Source organism: Bos taurus, chromosome 14 (assembly GCF_002263795.3).
Source record: "Bos taurus isolate L1 Dominette 01449 registration number 42190680 breed Hereford chromosome 14, ARS-UCD2.0, whole genome shotgun sequence".
Lineage (NCBI taxonomy): Eukaryota > Metazoa > Chordata > Mammalia > Artiodactyla > Bovidae > Bos > Bos taurus.
Genome location: NC_037341.1, coordinates 3,319,160 through 3,342,234, shown reverse-complemented (window position 1 = coordinate 3,342,234; position 23,075 = coordinate 3,319,160). Strand labels below are relative to the sequence as shown.

General features: G+C 49.5%; 1 protein-coding gene across 10 annotated transcripts in view; it reads right to left on the bottom strand.

Moving 5' to 3' along the window:
* Positions 1-23,075, bottom strand: part of TRAPPC9 (trafficking protein particle complex subunit 9) — a 388,310-nt gene that overhangs the window by 245,504 nt on the left and 119,731 nt on the right. For all 10 annotated transcript variants that reach the window (XR_003038034.2, XM_059893290.1, XM_059893289.1 and 7 more), the window contains 1 exon segment: positions 18,931-19,055. Coding sequence is in view for 9 of the 10 variants with exons in the window: in XM_059893290.1 (XP_059749273.1) it covers positions 18,931-19,055 (125 nt within the window). In the remaining variant the exon portion in view is untranslated.

The following is a 23,075-nucleotide window of genomic DNA, read 5'->3' as shown; positions in this document are numbered from 1 at the left end:
GAGGAGAAGGGAACAACAGAGGATGAGATGGTTGGATGGCCTCACTGACTCAGTGGACATGAGTTTGGGTAAACTCCAGGAGTCAGTGATGGACAGGGAGACCTGGCGTGCTGCAGTCCATGGGGTCGCAAAGAGTTGGACACAACTGTGCGACTAAACTGAACTGAACCCAGGAATATGTACAACTCAATATCTTTATTTACTTGAGTATTTTTCTGAAAGAAATTCTTGTAAATTTCAACGCACAGTTCTTACACATCTTTTCTTACATCATTTGTAAGTATATGATTTTTAGGTTGTTTCTGTAAATGGTATGGCATTTTTTATTTCACTTTCTAAATGTCTAGTATTATATAGAAATAAAATTGACTTTTTTATATTGACCTGTATCCTATTATGCAGCTAAATTAACAGTTCTAGTGTACTATCTGTAAATTCCTTAGGGCTTTCTATGCACATAAAAATGTTCCAGGGAAATAAAGAGCTTTACTTCTTCATTTCCAATCTATGAACTCACCATAATCTATGTTCAAATAATATTATTATGCATTTGTATATACAGTTTAAGAATTTAACACCATATATTTCCATTTCTCCCTTCTACTCTATTTGTCATAATTTTTTATATCTTTTGAAACCATAAAACAGGTGTTTTTGCTTACAATATGATTAATTTTCTAACAAAGTTTTTAAATTTCTAAGAATAAGCATTTTAATTTACCCACATTCCTAACTCGTTTCAACACATTTCAAGACAGGAATCCTTGACATCTTCCACCTGAAGCACTTCCTTTAAGCACTCTTGCAGACCAAGTCTTGAATAGAGATGAACTCTCTGGACATTTGCCCCTAGATCTTTATTTCATCTTCTTTCTTTGAGGATATTTTTGCTGGATATAAAATCCTAAGTTGACAGTTATTTTCTTTTGCCAAGTGAAAGACAGCATTCCACGGTATCTGGCTGCATTCTTTTCTGACAACCATTACTTGATGTCTACATTAAGTACATTACCTAATGTCTATAATCATTCCTTTTGTTTCCATAGAGTGTATGCTTTTTCTCTGGATGCATTAAAGGTTTCCCTCAATACAACCTGTTCACAGCAATTTGATTATGATGTGCCACTCTCTGTCTTTATTCTGATTGGGGTTTGTTAAGCTTCTTGGATCTGAGGATTTATCATTCTCATTAAACTTGAAAACTAAAAACTTGATGTACTCATTCAATTCAGGGTTCATTGTTTCTTAAGCTATCATTCATAATCTCTGAATACTTTTCTCTCCAGAATTTTTCCCTGTTCACTATTTCTGGAACTCCTATTAGACATATATTCTGTGCATTCTGTGAAGTCGCTCAGTCGTGTCTGACTCTTTGCGACCCCATGGACTGTAGCCTATCAGGCTCCTCCGGCCATGGGATTTTCCAGGCAAGAGTGCTGGAGTGGATTACCATTTCCTTCTCCAGGGGATCTTCCTGACCCAGGAATCGAACCTGGGTCTCCCGCATTGCAGGCAGACACTTTACTGTCTGAGCCACCAGGGAAGCCCAGACATATATTAGACCCTCCTAACTCCTCTTTTCTCAACAGACTGGTTCCAAATAGGAAAAGGAGTATGTCAAGGCTGTATATCGTCACCCTGCTTATTTAACTTATATGCAGAGTACATCATGAGAAACGCTGGGCTGGAAGAAACACGAGCTGGAATCAAGATTGCCGGGAGAAATATCAATAACCTCAGATATGCAGATGACACCACCCTTATGGCAGAAAGAGAAGAGGAACTAAAAGCCTCTTGATGAAAGTGAAAGTGGAGAGTGAAAAAGTTGGCTTAAAGCTCAACACTCAAAAAACTAAGATCATGGCATCCAGTCCCATCACTTCATGGGAAATAGATGGGGAAACAGTGGAAACAGTGTCAGACTTTATTTTGGGGGGCTCCAAAATCACTACAGATGGTGACTGCAGCCATGAAATTAAAAGACACTTACTCCTTGGAAGGAAAGTTATGACCAACCTAGATAGCATATTCAAAAGCAGAGACATTACTTTGCCAACAAAGGTCCATCTAGTCAAGGCTATGGTTTTTCTAGTGGTCATGTATGGATGTGAGAGTTGGACTGTGAAGAAGGCTGAGCACCAAAGAATTGATACTCTTGAACTGTGGTGTTGGAGAAGACTCTTGAGAGTCCCTGGGACTGCAAGGAGATCCAACCAGTCCATTCTAAAGGAGATCAGCCCTGGGATTTCTTTGGAAGCTGCTGCTGCTAAGTCGCTTCAGTCGTGTCCGACTCTGTGTGACCCCATAGACGGCAGCCCACCAGGCTCTGCCATCCCTGGGATTCTCCAGGCAAAAACACTGGAGTGGGTTGCCATTTCCTTCTCCAATGCATGAAAGTGAAAAGTGAAAGTGAAGTCGCTCAGTCCTGTCCGACTCTTAGCGACCCCATGGACTGCAGCCCACCAGGCTCCTGCATCCATGGGATTCTCAGGCAAGAGTACTGGAGTGGGTTGCCAGATGCTAAAGCTGAAACTCCAGTACTTTGGCCACCTCATGAGAAGAGTTGACTCATTGGAAAAGACTCTGATGCTGGGAGGGATTGGGGGCAAGAGGAGAAGGGGATGACAGAGGATGAGATGGCTGGATGGCGTCACTGACTCGATGGACGTGAGTCTGAGTGAACTCCGGGAGTTGGTGATGGACAGGGAGGCCTGGCGTGCTGTGATTTTGGGGTCGCAAAGAGTCGGTCACGACTGAGCGACTGAACTGAACTGAACTCCTCTTTCACATTTTCCATCTGTCTTATGGAGACACATTCTGGGAAGTTCCTTAAGCTCTATCTTCTAATTCACTTATCCTCTCCTCATTCTTCAATTGCATCTAGTCCTCTCTTTAACCCATCTGCTCTATGCTTTTAATTCTTTTTTACTTCAATAGTTCTGTTTCTTTAATTTTAAAATTTTCATAATATCCATTTGGTTCTTTTGCAAATCTTCCTGCTTTAGTTTCATACTTGTGGCTTCATTTCTTCTGCTTCCATCCAGCTCATTTCCAACAGGCCTATTTAAAAGTTGCTTTCAGTCTATCCTATTATTTCTGGGTCTTGAGGCACAGATTCTCCCAATCTGTTGCACCTGTAGATTCCCCTTCATGACAGTCTGTCTCCTCTTATAGTCTGTGGTCTCTGACTGTGCTCATCCTCTGCAGAAATGATCTCATGTGGAAAGTTCATTGTCTCTGGCTGAATCTCTACAAAGCAGTTTTAAACCTGACTTGGTTGCTTCTTGCAGATTGCAGTGAAGCACTGACTTCCTGTAATTAACTCTTTACACGCCCGTGGTGCTGGGCCATGGCTTGCTTCCTGGCCACTCCCTCAATCTGGGTGCGGACTTTCCCAGTCCAGTTTCAGGGAAGCCTCTGTGCCTCGACACCACAGGCCTGCAGCCCGGAACCCTTTCTCCACGTCGCCATCAGAAGCCCAGTGCTGGTGGGCGAAGCCCCACACAAGCAGGCAATCTGGCTTTAGCGTGAACTTCCTTTCTGTTCTGGAAGCTGGAAATTGTACTCTCTAGGTTTCTAGTGCATGCATATATCAAAAAATATTAAATTATAGTCTCCGGGTGGAAGCAGGTGAGTGTTTCAGAAGACTGCCAATCTATTTTCTACACATTTCAGCTAAATCAAAAGAATATGGCTTAGAAAGACTGGCTTCCAAAAATAACTGCCCACTACTTTAGATTCAATTTCACAAATATTTCTGAAAATGGCTACTTGCCCAAGCTGTTATTCAACAGACAGAAAACAGCGTCACTACTAATGCACTAAGGTCTGCTAATTCTCAAACTGCATGGCTCTGCCTTCATGGTCATTTCTAAAAGATTTAGTGTACACTGATCCCCTGAAAAATGTCATTTTGGTAAATGCATCCTCAACCCCCCGTGCAGTCAGAGCACTTTCATCTCGTTCTCAATAAATACCATCAGGAACTGGCAGGACAAACCCTTGTACCTCTTGACTATTGACTCCTGAGAGCTGACTGTAAGAAATTTCAAATTCTAAAAGCACATCCTGTTGGCAATCAGGACCACCTTGACCTGGCCCTGCTCTTAACGCTGTGACAAGGCTGGACCCTTCCTGCTCCTGCCCGGCCTGGAGAAACGGCCGAGGACTCCATCTCCTGAGCGGTGGCGGCAACAGCACCACCACATGGAAGCAGCAGGACGGCAGCGAACAGAAGCAGCGCCCAAGTCTGGTGCGACATCAGACGGCAGCTGAGAGAGCCCCCTCTGTAAGAACCCCCAGCATTCAATAGGTGGCTCTTTTTCTATTTCATGGGGCTACAGGCTCTTTAAAAAGCAATATATGGGAGGAAGGACTGGGAGAAAATCCCCCCAGTCTGACACAGGTTGTGTGACTGGCAACAGCAGTGCTCATTTTCGAGCCATGTTCCTATTTTAAAATAACTAAAATGACCTAATTCTTAAGCAGTATTTTATTACAAAGTAAAACACATACAAAACACCCTAAAATCTGTGTGGAGCCCAAAATGGCCAAGCAATCTCAAGACCAGATGTGGAAGGACCATATTTCCTTGTTTCAAACTATATTAAAAAGCTATAGTAACCAAAATAGAACCGTGTTTACAAAAAAAAAAAAAAGACGCACAGGTCAGTCCAAGTATCTACAGTCAATTAATTTACAATGAAGGAGTGAAAACCATACAACAGGAAAAGTACCATGACTCCTTTAACCCCAGAAAAATGTGTTTATCCTTCGAGTCTCGATTCACTTTCCTGACGCCCTTAAATGCTGGTGTCCCCAGCAAAGGGACCCACCTTTGCTCCTCTTCACGTCTCTCATTCATCCCAAGGAATCAGCACAATTCAACGTCTATCCACAGGCTGGTCATCCCTAACTGACTTCACCAGCCCGAAGCTCCCCTGGAGCTGCAGTTGAAATTTACTCCTTTAATAAAGCATGTCCACCTGGATGTCCAGCAGGCAGCCCTCTAGCCACCCAAACACCCTCTGAAATCTGTCCTTCCCAACTGTCACTATGGGGGGGGGGTGACGCACCATCTCCATCTGCCACATGGCAACTCCCCAACTGTTTCCAGAACCCACCACACACACACACGAGAACTGGTTTTCAATCCCCTCCTCTACCCTCAGTAAGAATCATCTACCCCTGGGCTTTTCCGTAGCCTCGTAAACAGCCTGACACATGCCTGGCATGTGAGAGGAAACAGGAAGAATGGGCCATTTTGCTCCTGCCACCCTCGCTCCCCAGCTGCACAGGGAGGACGGCCCTGAAGTAAGAGCCGGTCCATAACTCCTGCTCACGAGGCTCTGCCGGCGCACTATTCCATGAGATTAGCTACTGCTGCCAAAGTGTGACCGTTGTGACAAACTAGCAACCCGAGTGTCAAACCAGCAGAGTCAAGCTGTGAATCATGGTGCAGTTCTGTCGGGCAGTGACTTAAAAATAAGCTTGCAAGAAAGTCTTTCGTGCAATGAGAAAAGTGTATGACCGATTTTCAGTGCAATGGGCAGAAGACTAAGTTGTCCGCAAGGTCTGACCTCACCTACGTGAGAGGAAACAGAGAGACACTGGAGGGAAGGGCAGCACAGTGACCACAGCCCTCAGCTCTGCGTAGAGAGACGGCGGGGCCCACCCTGCCCTTCTCCTCTACACGGTCCTTAACTTTCCAGATTTCTCCTACAAGGAGCTTCATTACTTTTGTGATACGCAGCACGCATGAGGAACAAACTCCAAGGCTCTGCACTGGGCTCACAGCCCCAGGCACAGTGCAAAGAGCAGAGGCCTACCGGGGAGAGCACCGGGGTCTGAACCTACTCTCTCGCACCACCTCCCCCCAGGAGGAAATCACCCCCAGCCTGAGCCTTCCACCTCTGCCCACACAGCAGGCATCTGACCAGATACCCCTGGTCCCCTTTAGAAATGTTACACCCTAAGCTGTGGTTAATCAAGAGACTCTAAGCCAGCTGTGCTTGTTTCCCACCCCAGGCTTTCACACAGCTCCCTTGATGGGCTGTGATTGCAAACCCAGACCCAGGCAACGCAGGCCAAGCAGGCCAGAGATGTCACCAAGCCCGGGAAAGAGGGTCCAGAAGACTGAAGCCTTCATGTGTTCATGTGGAACATGGCCTCAGCCCTTGCAAAACTGACGAGCCAGGTTCACTGGAGGTACTAGAAACAAGACGCAGGGTGTTCAATGGAAGCTTTGCCACACAGGGGGCTATTATTAACCATTTTCCCTAACGTGAGTAACTAGCGGCCACTACTTAGTATTTTTCCCAGGCTTCCCAGAAATGGCTTTTTAAATCGAGCAGGGAGACACCCAGTATTCTGCTGGGGAAAGATAGGTCTCAGCCCATGTCACACAGACTCCATTCTTGAGCTACTTGGAGAAAACTTTCTTAACAACACTATCTTAACTCCCTGGCTCAACAATCTCAAACCTGAAAATGCATTCCAAAGTGACTTTCTAATGGAGATTTTGGTTATTCCCCCCAGAAAACTACATTTCAATGACGCACCCAGCACTGAGGCATGGACTCCAGATCATTTCTAGCTCCTCCCTCAACAGAAGCCCAAGCTTAATTCCCACCCTCCCTTCCCCGACCCCACCCCCTGATCATGGGCTGCACCTGGGGACTTGCTCCTGAGTATGCAGACTCTACTCTGGCAAACACTACACCAGTCAGGCGATCAAAGTCAGCAACACTGACAGGGGCAATGAGAAGGCCAAGTCAGGTCTGTCTCATTGTAAGAAAAAGATCAAAGGAGCCCAGATGAAGGAACAGCCTACAAAACAGCTGGCCAGCACTTCTTAAAAGTGTCAAGGTCGTGAAAAACAAGGGGAGACGGAGGAGTGGTCACAAAGTGGAGGAGACCCGAGGACTGGATTTCACCAGGCTCCTGCCCCTAGTTCCCGGGTAAACACTGCTGACCACCCGTCTGGCCTGACAGGGAACAGAACTGCTCCAGGATTCCTGCACGGACGCCACCCACCGGTTGGTTTCTCCTGAGAACTCAATTGATACTTGACACTGGAGTCAGTTTCCATTCAGCTGTTCAGTGCCCACTGCGGACACTGTCACAGAGCATCTCTGACTCCCGGGACAGTTCTCATCTCCAACACTGTAACTCATCGTTTATGCATTTGGTCTGATGACAGGTCTTGATATTTAATGTGAAAACACGGTCATACTTTAACCGAGTCATTTTGATGCTGGCGACATTTTTTCCTCGTTTCGTCTGACTCCCACTCAGGAGTGTGTCCAAGGGGAAGAGGAGAGAAAAGGGCAGCAGCTAGGGATGGGGTGAGGCTCCAGGGGAATGACAGCCTCGTGCGGGTCCACAGTGGTGCTCGGGGTCCGGGGGAGGGCCAGAGGCCACACACCTAACCCTGCACCACACCCTCCACACCGCCAGAGCTGGGGGGCGGGGGGCACTGAGGGAAGGCCACGGGTGAGACTGCAGACTCAGACAAGCCACTGCCGGCTCTATTAACTGTCAGGAAGCGAGTGCTCTGCGCCTCAGTTTCCCCATTTCAAACGGAGATATGGTGCTGACGGGCTATGGCTTCTCGGCAAGATGTCAAGAGTGCCTCTGCGCGAAGCATGCCGCGACGCCTTTGCTGAATCAGTCTTCCACTGGCGCTTAACGACTCCCCACGACCTGGCAGCTAGAGGTTCCCCAGGGAGACGACGACAGGAACGACCTTCAAAGACAGGACCTTTTCTCCACTGCTCTCCAAGGTGTCTGGAAATGTCAGGGAGCTGATTTGTCCCTGCTGTCAGAGCACACCAAAACCCTGGGGTGCTCTATTGCTTCCACAGGCAAGTCCAAATTTCTCCTGCAGTTAAGCTAACTTGCAGTGAGATGCAAACAGGTGTCCTGGGCCGTGCTGCTCAGAGATACCCCGCTGGTGAGGAGCAGCCTTTAGGGCTCCAGGGACCGAGAGTCGCCCGGCAGAGCAAGCATGGGTGCTCTCCTCTGGGAGAGGTTTTAAATAAAATGGAATTACAGAGAGGTGAGGTGGGCAAAGGGAGGAGGCTGCCTATGGGCAGAGCTGCCGGTGAGCTTCAGAGCGGTGAGAGTGAGCTGAGCACATCCTGTGTAAGTGCTGCTCTCCGTTTAACTCACAGTCGTCCTCCAGACTGGCGCTAGTTGTCCCCCTTTTGTAGAGGAGACGAAAAAGGCTCAGAGAGGCTAAGTCACCTGCCCTGGGCGGCATAGCTCGTAAGTTACGGAGCTAAAGGCCATGCTCCTAACCACTGCTTCTCTGCAGCCCAATGAAATGTGTATCTATAACAAAGAAATTAACAACTAACTACACTTGGTGAGACCTTAAACTCAAAGTTCTCTCACATCACATCATTCTCAAAACTACACCAGGTGGGAAAAAAGAGAGGGGAAACGATATAACTCCCCCACTGAAGTTTAAAGAAACAGAGAGGAAAGCAGTGTGTCTAAGATCACAGCATCAGGAGCAAGACCCGGGCCCAAACCGGCTTTAAGACTCCAAAACCCCTACTCTTTCCACTTCATCCAATTTAATTTAATTAACATCCGAAATGCACACCCCTTGACCTCAGGGTTTTGATCTGGAACCTCCAAGAGCTGACACCACCCTTGGCCAATACGGCTCTCCTCTCCTCCCCGGATCTGGCCCGCTTTCTGGGGACCTGCGTGTCCCACCATGCTGCCGGCTCTTGGAGGGCCAGAAACACGCCCTGCCTCCTCCTTCTTCCCCTGTGGCATCCGGTGCAGCACCAGAAGGCAGACATCGATCTCGGCATCGGGCAAGCTTGCCACAGAGAAATCACGTTCCAGACACTTGCACGTTAAGGGAATAATGAGGAGCATGGTGGAAGCAGGGTCCAAACGAGAGAGCGAATTCAGGCTGGAGCAGTGATGACTCAGCACTCCAGCGAAGCACAGACTGGCCAGGGGGAGCCCCCCGGGCACAGAGTCAGGGATACAAGCACCCTCTCCACTGCCGCCCAGCAGCTCAACCTCACAGTGTCACAACTCCCCCGGCTTCATCTTCCCCAAGAAGAAAATCATCTTCCCCAAGAAGAAAGTCCGATTCCCCAGCTCTGGGGAACTGCTTGTAACAAAGAGCAATCCATCTTTCAACGATTAACGAGTCATGTCAAAAGGGCACAAGAATGCTGTCACTGGCCAAACCCGTGACAAGTGGAGCAACGAGAAAAACGATTTTAAGGGATCAAAACACACTGAATCAATAAAAACCCAAGACCATAACGGGTCTCAAAAAAGAAGAGTGAAAACAACCCTAATTTCTCACCATTTGAAGTTTTTAAACAACTTCTTGCTGCGGAATTAGAAATCAAAGGGGGAAAAAAAGCATTTGTTTCTGTTTTTCTAGCAGGCTTTGTATTTCTGGATAATTGAGTAGGCCCAGCAGTTGAGCCCAAAGTGCTACTTTGCAGGAGAAGGCCACTTGATAAAAGTAGAAGATATAATAGACACAGAAAATCATTTCATAAAACTTTAATGATGTTTTTGAATCAAGCGAGGATTATCAACCGATTTAAAAAAAACATGAGATGCATGATCAACGCCTCTGTGATACTGCTAAAGTACTGATACAAGGAGTCTTCTCTAGTCGCAAGGGGAAACGCAAGGTGGGCTCAGGCCATCGCCACTCTACTCAGCAGTGAGTTTTAGCCCACTGACGGTGAGGTGTCACCTCACACTCTCAACACTGATTCTTACCACAGAGCAGCACCGATATCCCCGCAGGAGCCTCTGAAACCCAGGCACCTTTCCACCACGTGCCCCCACTGCCGTATGTCGGACCTCCACCATCTCTTATTAGCTAATGCAGGGCACAGGTCCTCCACACACAGCTTCTGCCAGATTTATTCTTAAGGATGCTTCATATGTTTCACGACTAAAGAGGATGCTACAGCAAGACTAGGTGGGGTTTATTCCAAGAATGCAAGGCTGGTTTAACATTCTAAAATCCGTCAGTATAAACCACTTCATTAACAAACTAAAAAAGAAAAATCATACATTCATCACACAGGACATACAAAAAGCATTTGAGAAAATCTAATATCCATTCCTGATTTTTTTAAAACTCTCAACAAAAATGGGAATAGAAGGGTCAGAAAGGTGAAATAATTGTCCTCTACATCATGGAACTGCTTTTAAAGTCACTCAAGGCCTGTTCTATAGCAGCTGATAACTATCCTAATATTTAGTTGTATACTTTCTTTGTTGCTTCCTTTTCTCACAATTTTCTTCAGGGACTATTATTTATAAAGCAATGATTTTCTTTGTCATATATATATATACACACACACACACACACACACACATACATACATACACACACTCTCTATACCTATTCTGAGACGTACATCAGCTAACTCTCCACACACTGACTTCCTGACAGAGCTAAGAAGAAAACCCCACACATGCAGGTTTTGCTTTACAAAGCCAACAATTTCGGGTTGGGGTAGGTCACAGTGATACTGTTGCTCCTCCCTTATGGTCTCAAAGTGGCTGCTATTGCCCCCATTAAGCAGGCTGGATCTTTCCAGAGGCACTCAGGACTGGGCACCGTGTGGTCTCCGCTAACCTTCTCCCAGCTCATCTTTTATTGCCATATTGGAACAGAATTGCTCCAAATATGTAAAAGAAGCTTATGCTTCCTTGCTTTTGTCTAGGCTGGTCCCTCAGCTCCAAACGCCATTTCCCCACTCTAGAACAAGGCTCCTCCTTTTGCCTGCCTCCTCCACAAGCCTTCTGTGACTCTCCTAGTCTAACAGTCAGCAGCTGGGCACCCAGCATGTGCTAGATATTCTGCAGAGCGTGGATAAAGAAAGATGAGCGTTTTCTGCCTTCCTGGGTCATGTGGGATGACAGACAAGCCAACTGCCAACAACGCCACCCAGCGATGATGAGCTGACAAGGGCAACTGCCAGCCAGAGGGCAGAGGGAGCTGGGGGGTCTCCACACTGGGTTCTGTGACCTGCTTCACCCTCAGAAGCCCGCTGAGACAGGAAGGATTATCTCCATTTCACGGACTACAGGAAGTAACCCACCCACAACGCTGACAACACTGTCTATTCCACGGCTGTTTGATGCCAAAATAATCTTCTCCCCATTTTGCTTGTTTTAATAGTGTAGATGTTTCCAGGTGGGGAGAAGGGGCAGAATTTTTTTGTTTAATGTGTCTGCTCTTTAAACAGTTTTGGGTTTTTAGGGACTAATGAGATCACCTAAATGTGTATGACAGTACATTTTGTGAAATGACTCTTGCACTGTCTGTGGTCTGAAGTTCCCCATTTCCTTACCAAAAGCAAACACATTGGCTTTCTGTCAGTCCTTTTGAAAAGCCGATCTAACTCAACTTTCCTGTTTGGCAAGAATACAATGGAAGTACACCTTTTCTTCCACTGTCTCCCTGGGAATTTGGGGGTCCTGCCGGTGAACCATCAGGCTCTCTCACGACGACCAGGAGCTCACAGGCTGGTGGGCTTCCAAGAACCCCACAAGGCGCCACCATGGTCCATCTCATCCCCTAGAAGGGCCTGGGCTGCATCAGGGTTTATGGATTCCTAGACCGGTGTTCCTTGACTTTCCCCCAAATAAGCATGTGGATGCCCAGCTTTAATTTTAATTGTATTTTATGTTAAGATTTCACCACAAATGTCTGTGAAAATGCCGTTTCGGGAGTCCAGGTGTCACAAATCAGTCCGCAAGGCACTTGGAAGTGAGCCCCTTAGCCAGCTTCCCCGGGTGGCTCAGGCGGTGAAGCACCTGCCTGCACAACGAGGGAGAGACGTGGGTTTGATCCCTGGGTCAGGAAGATACCCTGGAGAAGGAGATGGCAGCCCACTCCAGTACTCTTGCCTGGAAAATCCCATGGATGGAGGAGTCTGGTAGGCTACAGTCCATGGGGTCGCAAAGAGCCGGACATGACTCAGCGACTTCACATCAGCCAGCTTCCCATGTGCCAGGCTGTGAGCTAATCCCAGGTCACGAGGCACATCAGAGAGGTCCACAACTGCCTACAGTCCAGTCCTGCAGGCGGTAAAAAAAAAGCTAAACTGAAAACATCTCATGCCTAACAGCAGTGGTCCTCAAAGTGTGCTCCCCACCGCCAGCAGCAGCAGCAGCTGAGAATCTGTTAGAAACTCCCTCCAGGTGCTGACCAGGACCTGCTGAGTCAGAACCTAAGGGGGGCTCGGCACTGCGTCCCAATAAGCCGCCAGGTGATTCGGAAGCAGCCGCGGTGTGGGATCCAGTGCTGAAGGCCCTGCTGGGGTCAAACGTAGTTCCTGATTTATTAGGAACTAATAAGAGAGCGTGCAGCAATGGGAAAAAAAAAAACTTGGCGCATCGATAGTTCAGGACTTTGGCAGCCGCTGGTGATGTTCTAAGTCATGCCCTGCCCGCCTCAGTGCGGAAAACCATCGGACACAGTCTGTGTGCGAGCGTCTCCTACAGACGGCCGGGGGTCCTCTTCCCTCCTCGACCTCCCCGCACGTCTCACAAGCTGACCGGCCGTCTCCTCTGACAGAAGATACACTCCAGGACATCGTCCTGCTCCGTTAGAGCCCCAGCTTTCCGAACCTGGCACTGAACTGTTCCTCGCCAGGGGCCTGTTGGATGGAGACAGGGAATGAAGTGTGACGGGGGCTCAGAGCAACAGGGGTCTCCCTGGTGGACGAGGGCCTTCACCATCTCATGGACTTCGAGGCACGCTCTTCTGGCCCCTCTCCATGACATCTGTTTAGAATTCCACAAGCAGAGGCCTCTCCACTTCTGCTCCGTTTCTTACTAAGTTTTGAAATTGCTGAGCAGATTAAAGGATTCTTTTTGACACTTTTATGGTTAAACTTTGTAGAGTTTAAACTGCCTCCCTTAACTGTTCCTGGGAAAGATTAGAAATAATTTGGAACTGGATTGGATTTGCCATTCTGTAAGCTCTTCTTATCTACCAGGCTAATAGCAGACACTTTCCTCCCTACAACAGCCCAGGAGGAAGGCTTATTATCTGCGTTTTACAGATTGAAAAGTGAGGGTCAGATAGGCGAAAGCTCATATTCACTGCTCTATAAATATGCCTTGAATCAACAGAGGCTGTTTCGTATCCCATAATAACTTTGGAAACTTACAAAGCATACATAGAGAGGAGGCACGATATTGTGGGAGCAGTACAAGCTTTGGGATTTAGCCATAACTGGGTTTGAATTTTAGCTTCTACTTTGAAACTGCTTGACCTTGGGCGTGTTGTTTAATCTTTCTTGGCTGTTCAGTAATTCCCACACAAATACTGTGAAGTTGCATAAGAGGAGTAACTGTAAACGCTGTTTGAAAGTTCTCTGCTGCCACGTGCCAAGCCTCTCTGGCCAACATAGTCTGCAGCCTGGGCCCGCGCCTGCTTGCCATCCTTGGGCGTGTACTAATAAACAATCCGTGAACAAACGGTTTAACATACTTTGTTTTCTGGGCTAACAAGAACCATCCTCTGCTGCCCACAGGCACCAAAAGGCTCATGAGACCATTTCCACTCGTAATACAGACTGATTAAGAAAAGATGCTGTTGCATGACATAGGTTTTTTGTGTTTTTTTCTTGAATACATTTCTCTTAAGTTTTCTTAGCAGATTCTCTGGTCAGTCCATTTATAAACACCATTATTAAAACATAAAAGTACATGAGAACTTCAGGAACATCCTATTGTTCTTTACTATAAAGGCTAAAGTAAAATAAAATATTTCACAGGATATAAGACAGAATGTTGTCAGGCTTCTAAAGAATTTCAAACTTTACCCTAAGAGAGAAGAGACTTACCATACTGCCCTGCTTTGCCTCACTGACGGAGAGAGAGGATTCCTATGGAGAGGGGACATGTGACCTCGCTTTCTGAAATATCTGGATCCAGAAAGGTCTCCCAAAGGACGCACGGCCACAAGGAGCTCACAGTTACAGGGAACCCGGGGGTATTAGCACAGGGCCAGTGGCTTCCCAGGTGGCTCGGCGGTGAAGAATCTGCCTGCCAAGCAGGAGATGCTGGTTCAATCCCTGGGTCGGGAAAATCCCTTGGAGAAGGGAATGGCTACTCACTCCGATATTCTGGCCTGGGAAATCCCATGGACAGAGGAGCCTGGCAGGCTATAGTCCATGGGGTTCCAAAGAGTCGGACACCACTCGGCAGGGACTGAGCACCAGCACCCTTGAAAGGCTTGGGAGAGAGGGTGACATCAGAACTCTGCCCTGGAAGAGAACTGGAGACAGTGCCAGGAATCAAAGGCTACCTACCAGGCTCCTCCGTCTATGGGATTCTCCAGGCAAGAATACTGGAGTGGGTTGCCATTTCCTTCTCCAGGGGAATCTTCCCAACCCAGGGATCAAACCCAGGTCTCCCACATTGTAGGCAGACGCTTTAACCTCTGAGCCACCAGGGAAGCAAAGGAACTGAGAGAGACCCTCTAATCAAAGAGCCAGCACCAACAGGGCAGAACCGGCGGGCCCACCTGGAAGTGGCCGACGTGGCTGACCTCAGGGGAAAGCACACCCAGCTTTCACCTGTGAGTACAAACTGGGCTGTAGGGGGTTTGTGGGTCTTTATTATTTCCTTTTCTACTTTAGGTTTAACTTCCGCAATTTTTCTGCTTTCTTCTGGTTGAGGCTGAGGCTTACTGATTGAAAGCCAGGCTTCTGTTCCACCACAAGCATTAAGTACTATAAATTTCTCCAGAAACACTGCTTCAGTGCCCTCTCACAGATGATATGTTGTGCTTTCATTTTCACTCATTTCAGAACCCTTTCTAACTTTTTATTTATTCTTTGGCCCATGGGTTATTTGTGTGTCATTTTGTTTCCAAATGTCTGAGGGCTTTTTGAAAACTTTTTGTTACTGGTTTCTAATTTAATTTTATTACTGTCAGGGTATAATTTATAAAATGAGACTCCTTGTATATTTATTGAGATTTGCTCTGTGGCCCCCTGTGTATCAGTCAGGGCTCTCTGAAGACACAGAACCACAAACCAACGGGGCACTGGTGTGGGCAGCTCTGGTGTGTACATCTGGACACAGAGGTTTACTTTAAGGAACTGGCCACTGTGATTGTGGTGGCTGGCAAGTTGGAGATGTGCAGGGCAGGCTGCAAATTCACTCAGGAACTATGTCAAGCCTTGAGGCAGTATTCCTTCTCTGGAAGTCAGAGCAGCCTGGTGTGCTGCAGTCCATGGGGTCACAAAGAGTCAGACACAACTTAGCGGCTGAACAACAACAATTTCAACTGGTTGGATGAGGCCTACTCATACTATTAAGGATAATCTCTTATTTAAAATCAACTGGTTGTAAATATTAGTCACATCTCCAAAATTCCTTTACAGCCACATCGAGACTCACGTTTGACCAAACCACCAGGCCCCTTGGCCTAGCAGAGTTGGCACACAGAATCCAGCCATCACAGCCCAGTGTGGTGGGCTTTGGCAACTGTTCCCTGTACACTTGGAGGGAACAGATATTCTGTACTCAACTGGTGAGTGTTCTGTAAATGTCAGCTGGGTCAAACAGATTGACAGTATACTTCAAATCTTCTCTATCTTTACTCATTTCTGTCTACTTGTTCTATCAATAATTGAAGGATATTGAACGCTCTAGATTAATTTCTTCTTACAATTCTATCAGTTTTTGCCTCCTGTATCTTGAAGCTCTGTTATTAGGTATATAAATATTTATGGCTTAAACTTTCTTGAAAAATTGAGCCCTTCATCATAATGAAAAGACCTTTTATCCTTGGTAATATTCTTTGCTCTGAAGTTTACTTTTCTCTGTTCCCCATAATGCCACAAGATTGGTGTAAGAATGGTATCTTTTTCCAGCCATTTAGTTTCAACCTATTTTTGTCTTTATATTTAAAATTCATTACTTGGAGACAGCTGGAGGTGGGTCCTGGTTTTTTATCCAATCTGATGCTCTCTACCCACAATTAGAGTATTTAGACCACTTACTTTCGATCTGCTTACTGATGTGGTTAAGTTTATTACTGATGTGGCTCAAGGGCTGTTTGTTTTCTGTCCCATTTTCCTTTGCTTCCTTTGCCCTCTCTTTATTCCTTCTTTTGAACTAATTAAATATTATTTTGTATTCAACTTCTATCTTCCTCACTGGTTTATTAGCTATAATTTTTTGCATGTTTATTGCAATGGTTGTAGGGAACTTCCTTAATATGATAAAGGGTGTGTATGAAAAAGCTACAGCTAACATCACACTAAATGATGAAAGACTGAATGGTTTATCTCTACAATCATCCACATGGTTAGTACGATAAAGCAGGAAAAGGAATGCTATCTTGCCTGGAAAGGAAGAAGTAAAGCTCTCTGTTCACAGACAACCTAAACAGCTACTGAGAACAGTCTTGTTGGATTTAAGATTAACTACTTAATTTCGAAGGTTCCTCTGAGTTTTGTGCTCACAGGCCTGTATTAGTGGACACAGTCACGACCTGTCCTTTTGACAAGACAGGCGCAGGAGGCGACGGCCAAACCGGCACATCCACACGGCAGGACACAGACAGGCAGGGTCCAGGAGGGTGGGCGACACATCCTGGCTCCACCCGCTCTATAACCAGGAAACACCTTTACCAGGCCCCTTGACTCACCCGTCCAGGCAGCCCCCAGTTCTGTCCCTCCTCCCCAACCTATGCACTGCTTTTAATTAAACACCTGCCCAAGGGTGGTTTCACCAGATCTTCACCAACAGCCTCATGAGAAAGGATTTTCTCCCCAGCTGCAGGTGAGGGGACTGGGGCTCGGCAGTTTTCAGGGGGCGGCCTGCAGGCAGGGGTGGGAGTGCCAGCATCCTCAGCCCAGACCCTCACCGCCCGGGCAGAGGCTGGCATCACTGGCTCCCCCGGGAGCTGGCCATGGACCCAGCTGCTGCCCTGAAGACGGAGCAGCCAAGGGTCAGAGAGGCCACGCTGAGAAGTCTGGCTTACAGCAACCTGACATCTCGCATGCAGCCACTCCACGCCATCTGCTTCCAATCCGAGGGATCCTTCGGGCTGGTGGACCGGCATGGAGTGGCTGAGCGGGGAGCGACTCTCTGAGGGAGTCTGAGGAAACACATGTTCTCTTTTCCCACTTCCAGAGGGGCTCCCCAGAAGCCGCTGTCACTGAACGACTTGTTTCCATGACTACACTGTTCCTCAGCAAGGATTTTACACGTTTAGCGTGTTCCCAATTAAAGCTGTCCTTGCTTTGGGGAAGAGGATGCAACAGGCTCAGCAGTGCCAGGAGACCCCGCACGACGGCCCCAGAAGCACAGAATACCCACGGACACCTCTGCCCCACCGAACCTCATGGGGGCACATCTGGACCACCGGGGACAGGTGCAACATTCCACAGTTTGGACTCACCGCACCCCGCGCCTAGCATAGACCTTGGACAAGCCAGGCGGCTCCCTCTCATCAAGAAGGCCCCCTCTCATCAAGAAGGCTCCCGCGAGTCAGCACACCGACAGCTTGAAGAGCCACGTGTGTGATGTGGGTAAAAGACAATCACGCCACAGCCGCCACCGACGGCAGATGGAAGTGAGTGGGGCACACAGCCAACCGCAGAGGTAAATGGAACGACACTGAGGGGCCTGACCCGGGAGGAGGGAGACTGCGGCAGTCATCACAAAACAGCAGGGAAGAGACACCCGGGACCCTGGGAGGAAGCCCCTTCCAGCTTCCCCTCCATGGCTCCCTGCCGACAGCCCCGCCCACCAAGAGCACCCAACGCCCCCTGGTCCCATGCCTCCCGCGCCTGTGGATCTCCGTGCCTTTGCTCCCTCCGCTGGGATCTTCTTCCCATATCCCAGGGCATGTGGCCGGCATGAGAGCCCGAGCACAGCCCTCAAGCTTCTGAGCGAGGGTCTAAGTGACAAGGGACCCCGGCCGGACCAGCCTCCCTCCTCCTCCGTGCAGGGCCCTGAGTGGAGAGACTCCCCCTATTCCAGCTCCTGAGCCCTTCACCCACAAACGCACCCACTGTCATCCAGGCGGGCGTGGTCCCCACCCCCCACTCGCCGCAGCTTCAGGGCAGGCGGCCTCGGGGCCCTTCCAGCGTGGGCTCGTTTCATCAGGAGCAGCCCCTGTGGCTCACGTTCTGTTGACCCGCTGACTCATGGCCAGTGCGGCCAAGCTCCTCTGACAGGTTGAGCCAGGCACCGCCCCTGTTAGACGTGGAGAGTGAGAGCAGCGCTCCGAGAGGCTGGGCCTGCACGCGGCCTGCCTGACATCACTGTGGCTGACGCTGCGCCTGCACCCGGGTCATAGCCGCGGAGACGCTGGTGCCCGGGATCCACACGTTCTCCCTGCGCAGGCGCATGCACCGCGCCCCCAGACGCTGACGGCATGACGCCGTGCGCGTGGCCCTGACTCTCTCCGCTCTCAGGAGGCCGCTCGTCTCTGCCCCCTGCGCCTTCGTGCAAACACCTGCTCCGTAAGGAGTGTTCCCTCTGCCTCCCTTGTTGCCCACAAACCAACGAGCGGAAAGAGCTGCCTCAGGATTAAGAAGCGTTTCTGTGATAAACACCTGAACTGAGAATAGTGACTCAACAGATACAGTTTTCAAGTGAACAAGAAAAAGGCAGGCCATGTCCTACTTCCGTCAGGACAGTCCTCCATTCAACCCACACATTCTCGATGCTTCAGGAAGCCCGCGTCAGCAGCAGCACCAAACAAGGCCCTCGAGGCTCCCGAACCTCACGGGGAAGGAGAAACACCAGCTTCCCACAAACACACATCTGTCGGCAAACACGTCTTTTCTCTCCTTTCTGAAAAACATGCAAACTTTGCTGCCAAAAAGCGCGGGAGAAGCCGGGAGCGCCGAGCGCCTCGGCGGGCTGCCGGGCCTGACTCACCTTCACGTGGCACGGCTCCCCAGGCCGGCCGCCCTCAGCCGCGTTCACGGGCTTGCTCTCCACCCGGGGCCTGACCACCTGGCGGAAGGGGCTGCACAGCGGAAAGCCGCTCACGCTGATGCCGTCTGAAAAGAGGAAGAGAGAATCGTGAGTTGGAGGTAGATTCAATTTCTTTTTTTTAATGTAGGAGATTTTATTCAAAGATCACTAGCATCTGGAGCAGTGCTCCGGTGTGTTCTTGCCTCTCCGTCTCGTGTTAAGGCCAGCCACCTGGTGACTCTGCTGTGCACGCGTCACAAGCTGCTACAGATCAAAGCCGAGGACAGGCCGCCTCTGAGAAGGGCTGGATGCCTTTCCACCACCTGGCCCCTCGTCACTGCCCGCCCCAGCCCGGCTGCCTGTGCTTAGACGACGCCCCCCACCATCACCGGCCTGCATGAGCCGCTCCTGCAGCCTCCATTCCTGAGGCTGGATTCACCCGGCCCCCTAACTCAGTCTGCAAGCCACCTCCTCTCCCAGTCCCAGGAGCTACTACTGGGTCACAGAATTGTGTGAACCCCTGTAGAGCACCCACCACCGGCTGTCTCTCCGAGTCCCTGATATCACCTGTCAGCCTAACCCAGGACTCGCCACCAAGTCCTTGATCTCACACCTGCATCCCATCCTCCTGGAAGTCTTGTTAGCTCTCAAGGTGCTTCCTGAAACGGCCTTCAAGGCTACCACCTGAGTCCGGGTCCCACCGCCTCCCTCCAGGACAGCCGAGGAGGCCTCCTTGGCTGCCCATCACGTTGCCCGTCCATGTGCCCCCACAGCAGTCAGTCCACAGAAGTGTCAGTCAGGTCATGCCCCTCCCGGACTCCCTGAGCTACCCGAAGGCCCTCTGCACAGCACGATGGCCACACGAGGCTGAAGAAAAATGCCACCCACCCTCATTTCCAGACCATAAACACTAACAGCAGTGCAGATAAGTATCTTCTGTGCCCCCCAAAAAACTGACTCAGTTATCAACTAGAGGCACTTCTAAATCAGACTGCCAGTTGTGAAGAAACGTTTGCTGGGAGCATCACCATGAAAAGCTAGTTTTTAAATGATTTGTATTAAGCAGAGAAGAAGCAGACCCAAGACACAATTTCAGGAAGTGGCTGCAGAACAGTTCATGAATCGCTCAGGATCCCAACAGAAAGTCGACAGAGCGGCAGAGCAGTATACCGAAACTCAGTGACAAGCAAGCCAGGCGCCAACGTGTCATCCAACCAGGGAGCAGGGGAGCACGAACCCCACAAGCAGCTCAGACTCAACAGGGACCGAATGCATTCAGGAGAGCCTCCTGATCACAGCAGGTAGACCAGTCATACCAACTCAGCCACTGAGAACCCCTAGAGGGCATGGACACAGCTGCTTTCAAATCTCTTCAAGGTACTAGAGGGCTAACAAGACCGGGAAGAGCTCCTGTCCACAATCCAGGCATCAGCCTTCCCCAAAGGCACCTTCGGCTCCTGGAGAATGGATAGAGGGGCTGACAGTCCAAGGAGAGCCGTTCACACTCCCTGGACATGGTGGGGAAACAAGGACTTCCTGCAGCTCCAGAGGGGAGTGGGCCCTGGAAGCTCTGGGTGGGGACCCCAGAGGGCGACATGCTGAGCGAAGCACAGAAAGGAAACACCGCAGCCCCCAGGACTAGACCCAGCTTCCACCAGATTCGTACGTGCAGCAGGACTTGGGCGGTTCTTCTGCCAAAACACGTTCCCTGTCGGCCGTGCCCTGCCCTGCATCTCCTCCTCACTCTGTGTGCCTCTGACCACCATCTCCGTGGATCCTAACACCCCACTTTGTCATCATGCGTCCCCAGCTGCCCTGGCGGACAGTGCTCCTTCCTCAGCACGCCAGTACTGCCCTAACCCCAGACGGCCCTGTGTCCAGGAAGACTGGCTGCAAGGCAGGGCCTGGAGGACTCGGACGGGCCAGAAAACATGAAACGTCTGTCACGAGGCTGGGACCTGGCGAACGTGCAACAAAAATAGCTATTATGATTATTACAACAATCAATATGCATGCCCGAGATCCCTTACATGACCTAAACTCCTTGAGGACCAGGCTCTTCTCAATTTCACTACCATGCCCCCACAGCAACTGCAAAGGCTCCAGCAAGTCACAAACCCACAGCAGAACATTTAGTAAATGAAAAAAATCACAGGTCAAATTCGGCAGTTTACACACCACGGTCAACGAAAACTCCATCATCCCAAAGTCACATTCAGTACTCGACTCGATTCTCCATTAACTGAAGTTTCGTCCTGTGTCCCTGTGCAAAGACCCATTTGCAAAAGTCAATCCAAAGTCGTGAGGTTTGAAAGAGCCTTTTCTCTCCTTCTTCTCCTTCCCCCAGCACCATGGGGATAATCTATAAAGCCCTCCACTACGCCACAGTGCCTGCTATGAATGGTAGCAGTATCATGAACACAGACATTTGCAAAACACAAACTCCACACTCTTGAGCCTCTAGACACTAGGTCCAGTGGGGCCTGTCAGGGAGCCCCCAAGGGACAACCTCAGTCGTCCCTGCTGAGTTAAGAGAGGTGCCCAGTGGATTTAAATGCCATCCCCTTGCTCCCCCACACGCAGCCTGGGGTACAGCACACCTCACCCCTCACTGGGAAAGTTTCCATCACTACTGACGCACAGGCGGCTAGCTCCCAAAGGACTGGGGTTCTTGTCTGCCTTGTTTCACACCCGTTACTGCACTGCACACGCCCTTTCTGCAGGGTCCAAGGGCTCCGTGCTGCAGCGGACAACGTCCTGAGCAGAGCGCCTGTTTTGTGCTTCCTCGTAGAGCAGCTCCCTCTCCACCCCAGGTGGTTCCGGGGGTGGCCCTGATGCAGCCCTGGTGAGAGGCAGAGCCCTTTCATCAGCAGCAGCAGATCCAAAGGACGGACATGAGACACTGGCAGGGTCTCGAAGAGTCTTTCTGAGACTTGATCTAGGAAGGGCGGGGCAGGCAGGGAGGTTCTTCCCGAAGCCACAGGCTCTCAGGACACAGGCTGGGGCCTTCCTGCACCCACCATTCCCACCACACAGAGACTGAGCAAGCCACAGCACCCTGCAACCTCAGCGTGTTTGATTCAAAAATGGGATCCAATGCAAGGGAACTGGTGAGAAGTGGCACTGAAGGGCTCTGAGATGTCAGCCCTGAGCCAAAAAGGCTAAAAATTAGACCTGAAATTTGCCTCCTTTTCTGACGAAGACCTCAAAACCTCAGGGAAACCTCAGAAACCTGTAATCTTCAAGCTCAGAAGAAATATACACTAGGAAAGCTACTCTCTGACTTCATAGACTAAAATATTCTGCCCCCTGATCCAATCAAGAATGGAAAAGACAAGAGACATATAAATGATAAATGGGGACAGAGGTCAGCAGTTAGGACGGGAGGCAGAAGCTGGCCCTCCGGAAGGTGGCAGAGAAGCCCTTCGCCTGCGTGGGGACAGGGCCAGAGAGGAGGCAAGAGAGGGCAGCAAGAAGCTGGATGGAGTTGGGTGAGCAAGGAGGGGCCGCTCCCAGCCGGGCGGGTGCGAACAGAGAGGAAGCTCTGCTCAGCCGCTATCGGCCAGTGTTCCTGCCAACCCAGGCTACCGCAAATAGAACAGAGAACAGACGGGAATGACAACTAATGGGAAGACAAGACCAAAAAAAGTTACTAACAGACGAAGGCAGCCTCGTGGGAAGACCGCCGCAGAGCTGGGCAGATTTATGAGGACAGAGGGTATTTAAGAATGGGACGAGCCTGGTAGATCATCGTGAATCAAACTGAGCGTTTAGAGAGAACTTCAGAGTTACTGTTTATAGTGCTCAATTTTTCTATTAAGAGCATCTCTGTGGGCAATTCAGAAATACAGTCTAACATGCTAAAATAGTAACATGTCTCTCGAAGCCGGCTGTATCCAAGCACGGTGACAACTAGGAGAGATGACAGCTGGAAGTGGGATGCGTGTGGTGGGGAGAAACAGCACACTCATGATAGAAACACTACCCCAAGAGGGGCTGGTGGCTGCATGTCTCCTGTGTCTCGGCGCGGCACCAGGTACTTTAGACACGGCACTGACTGCTCCCCACGCTCCACGAGGTGGGGTGGGCATGATCTTATTGGCTCT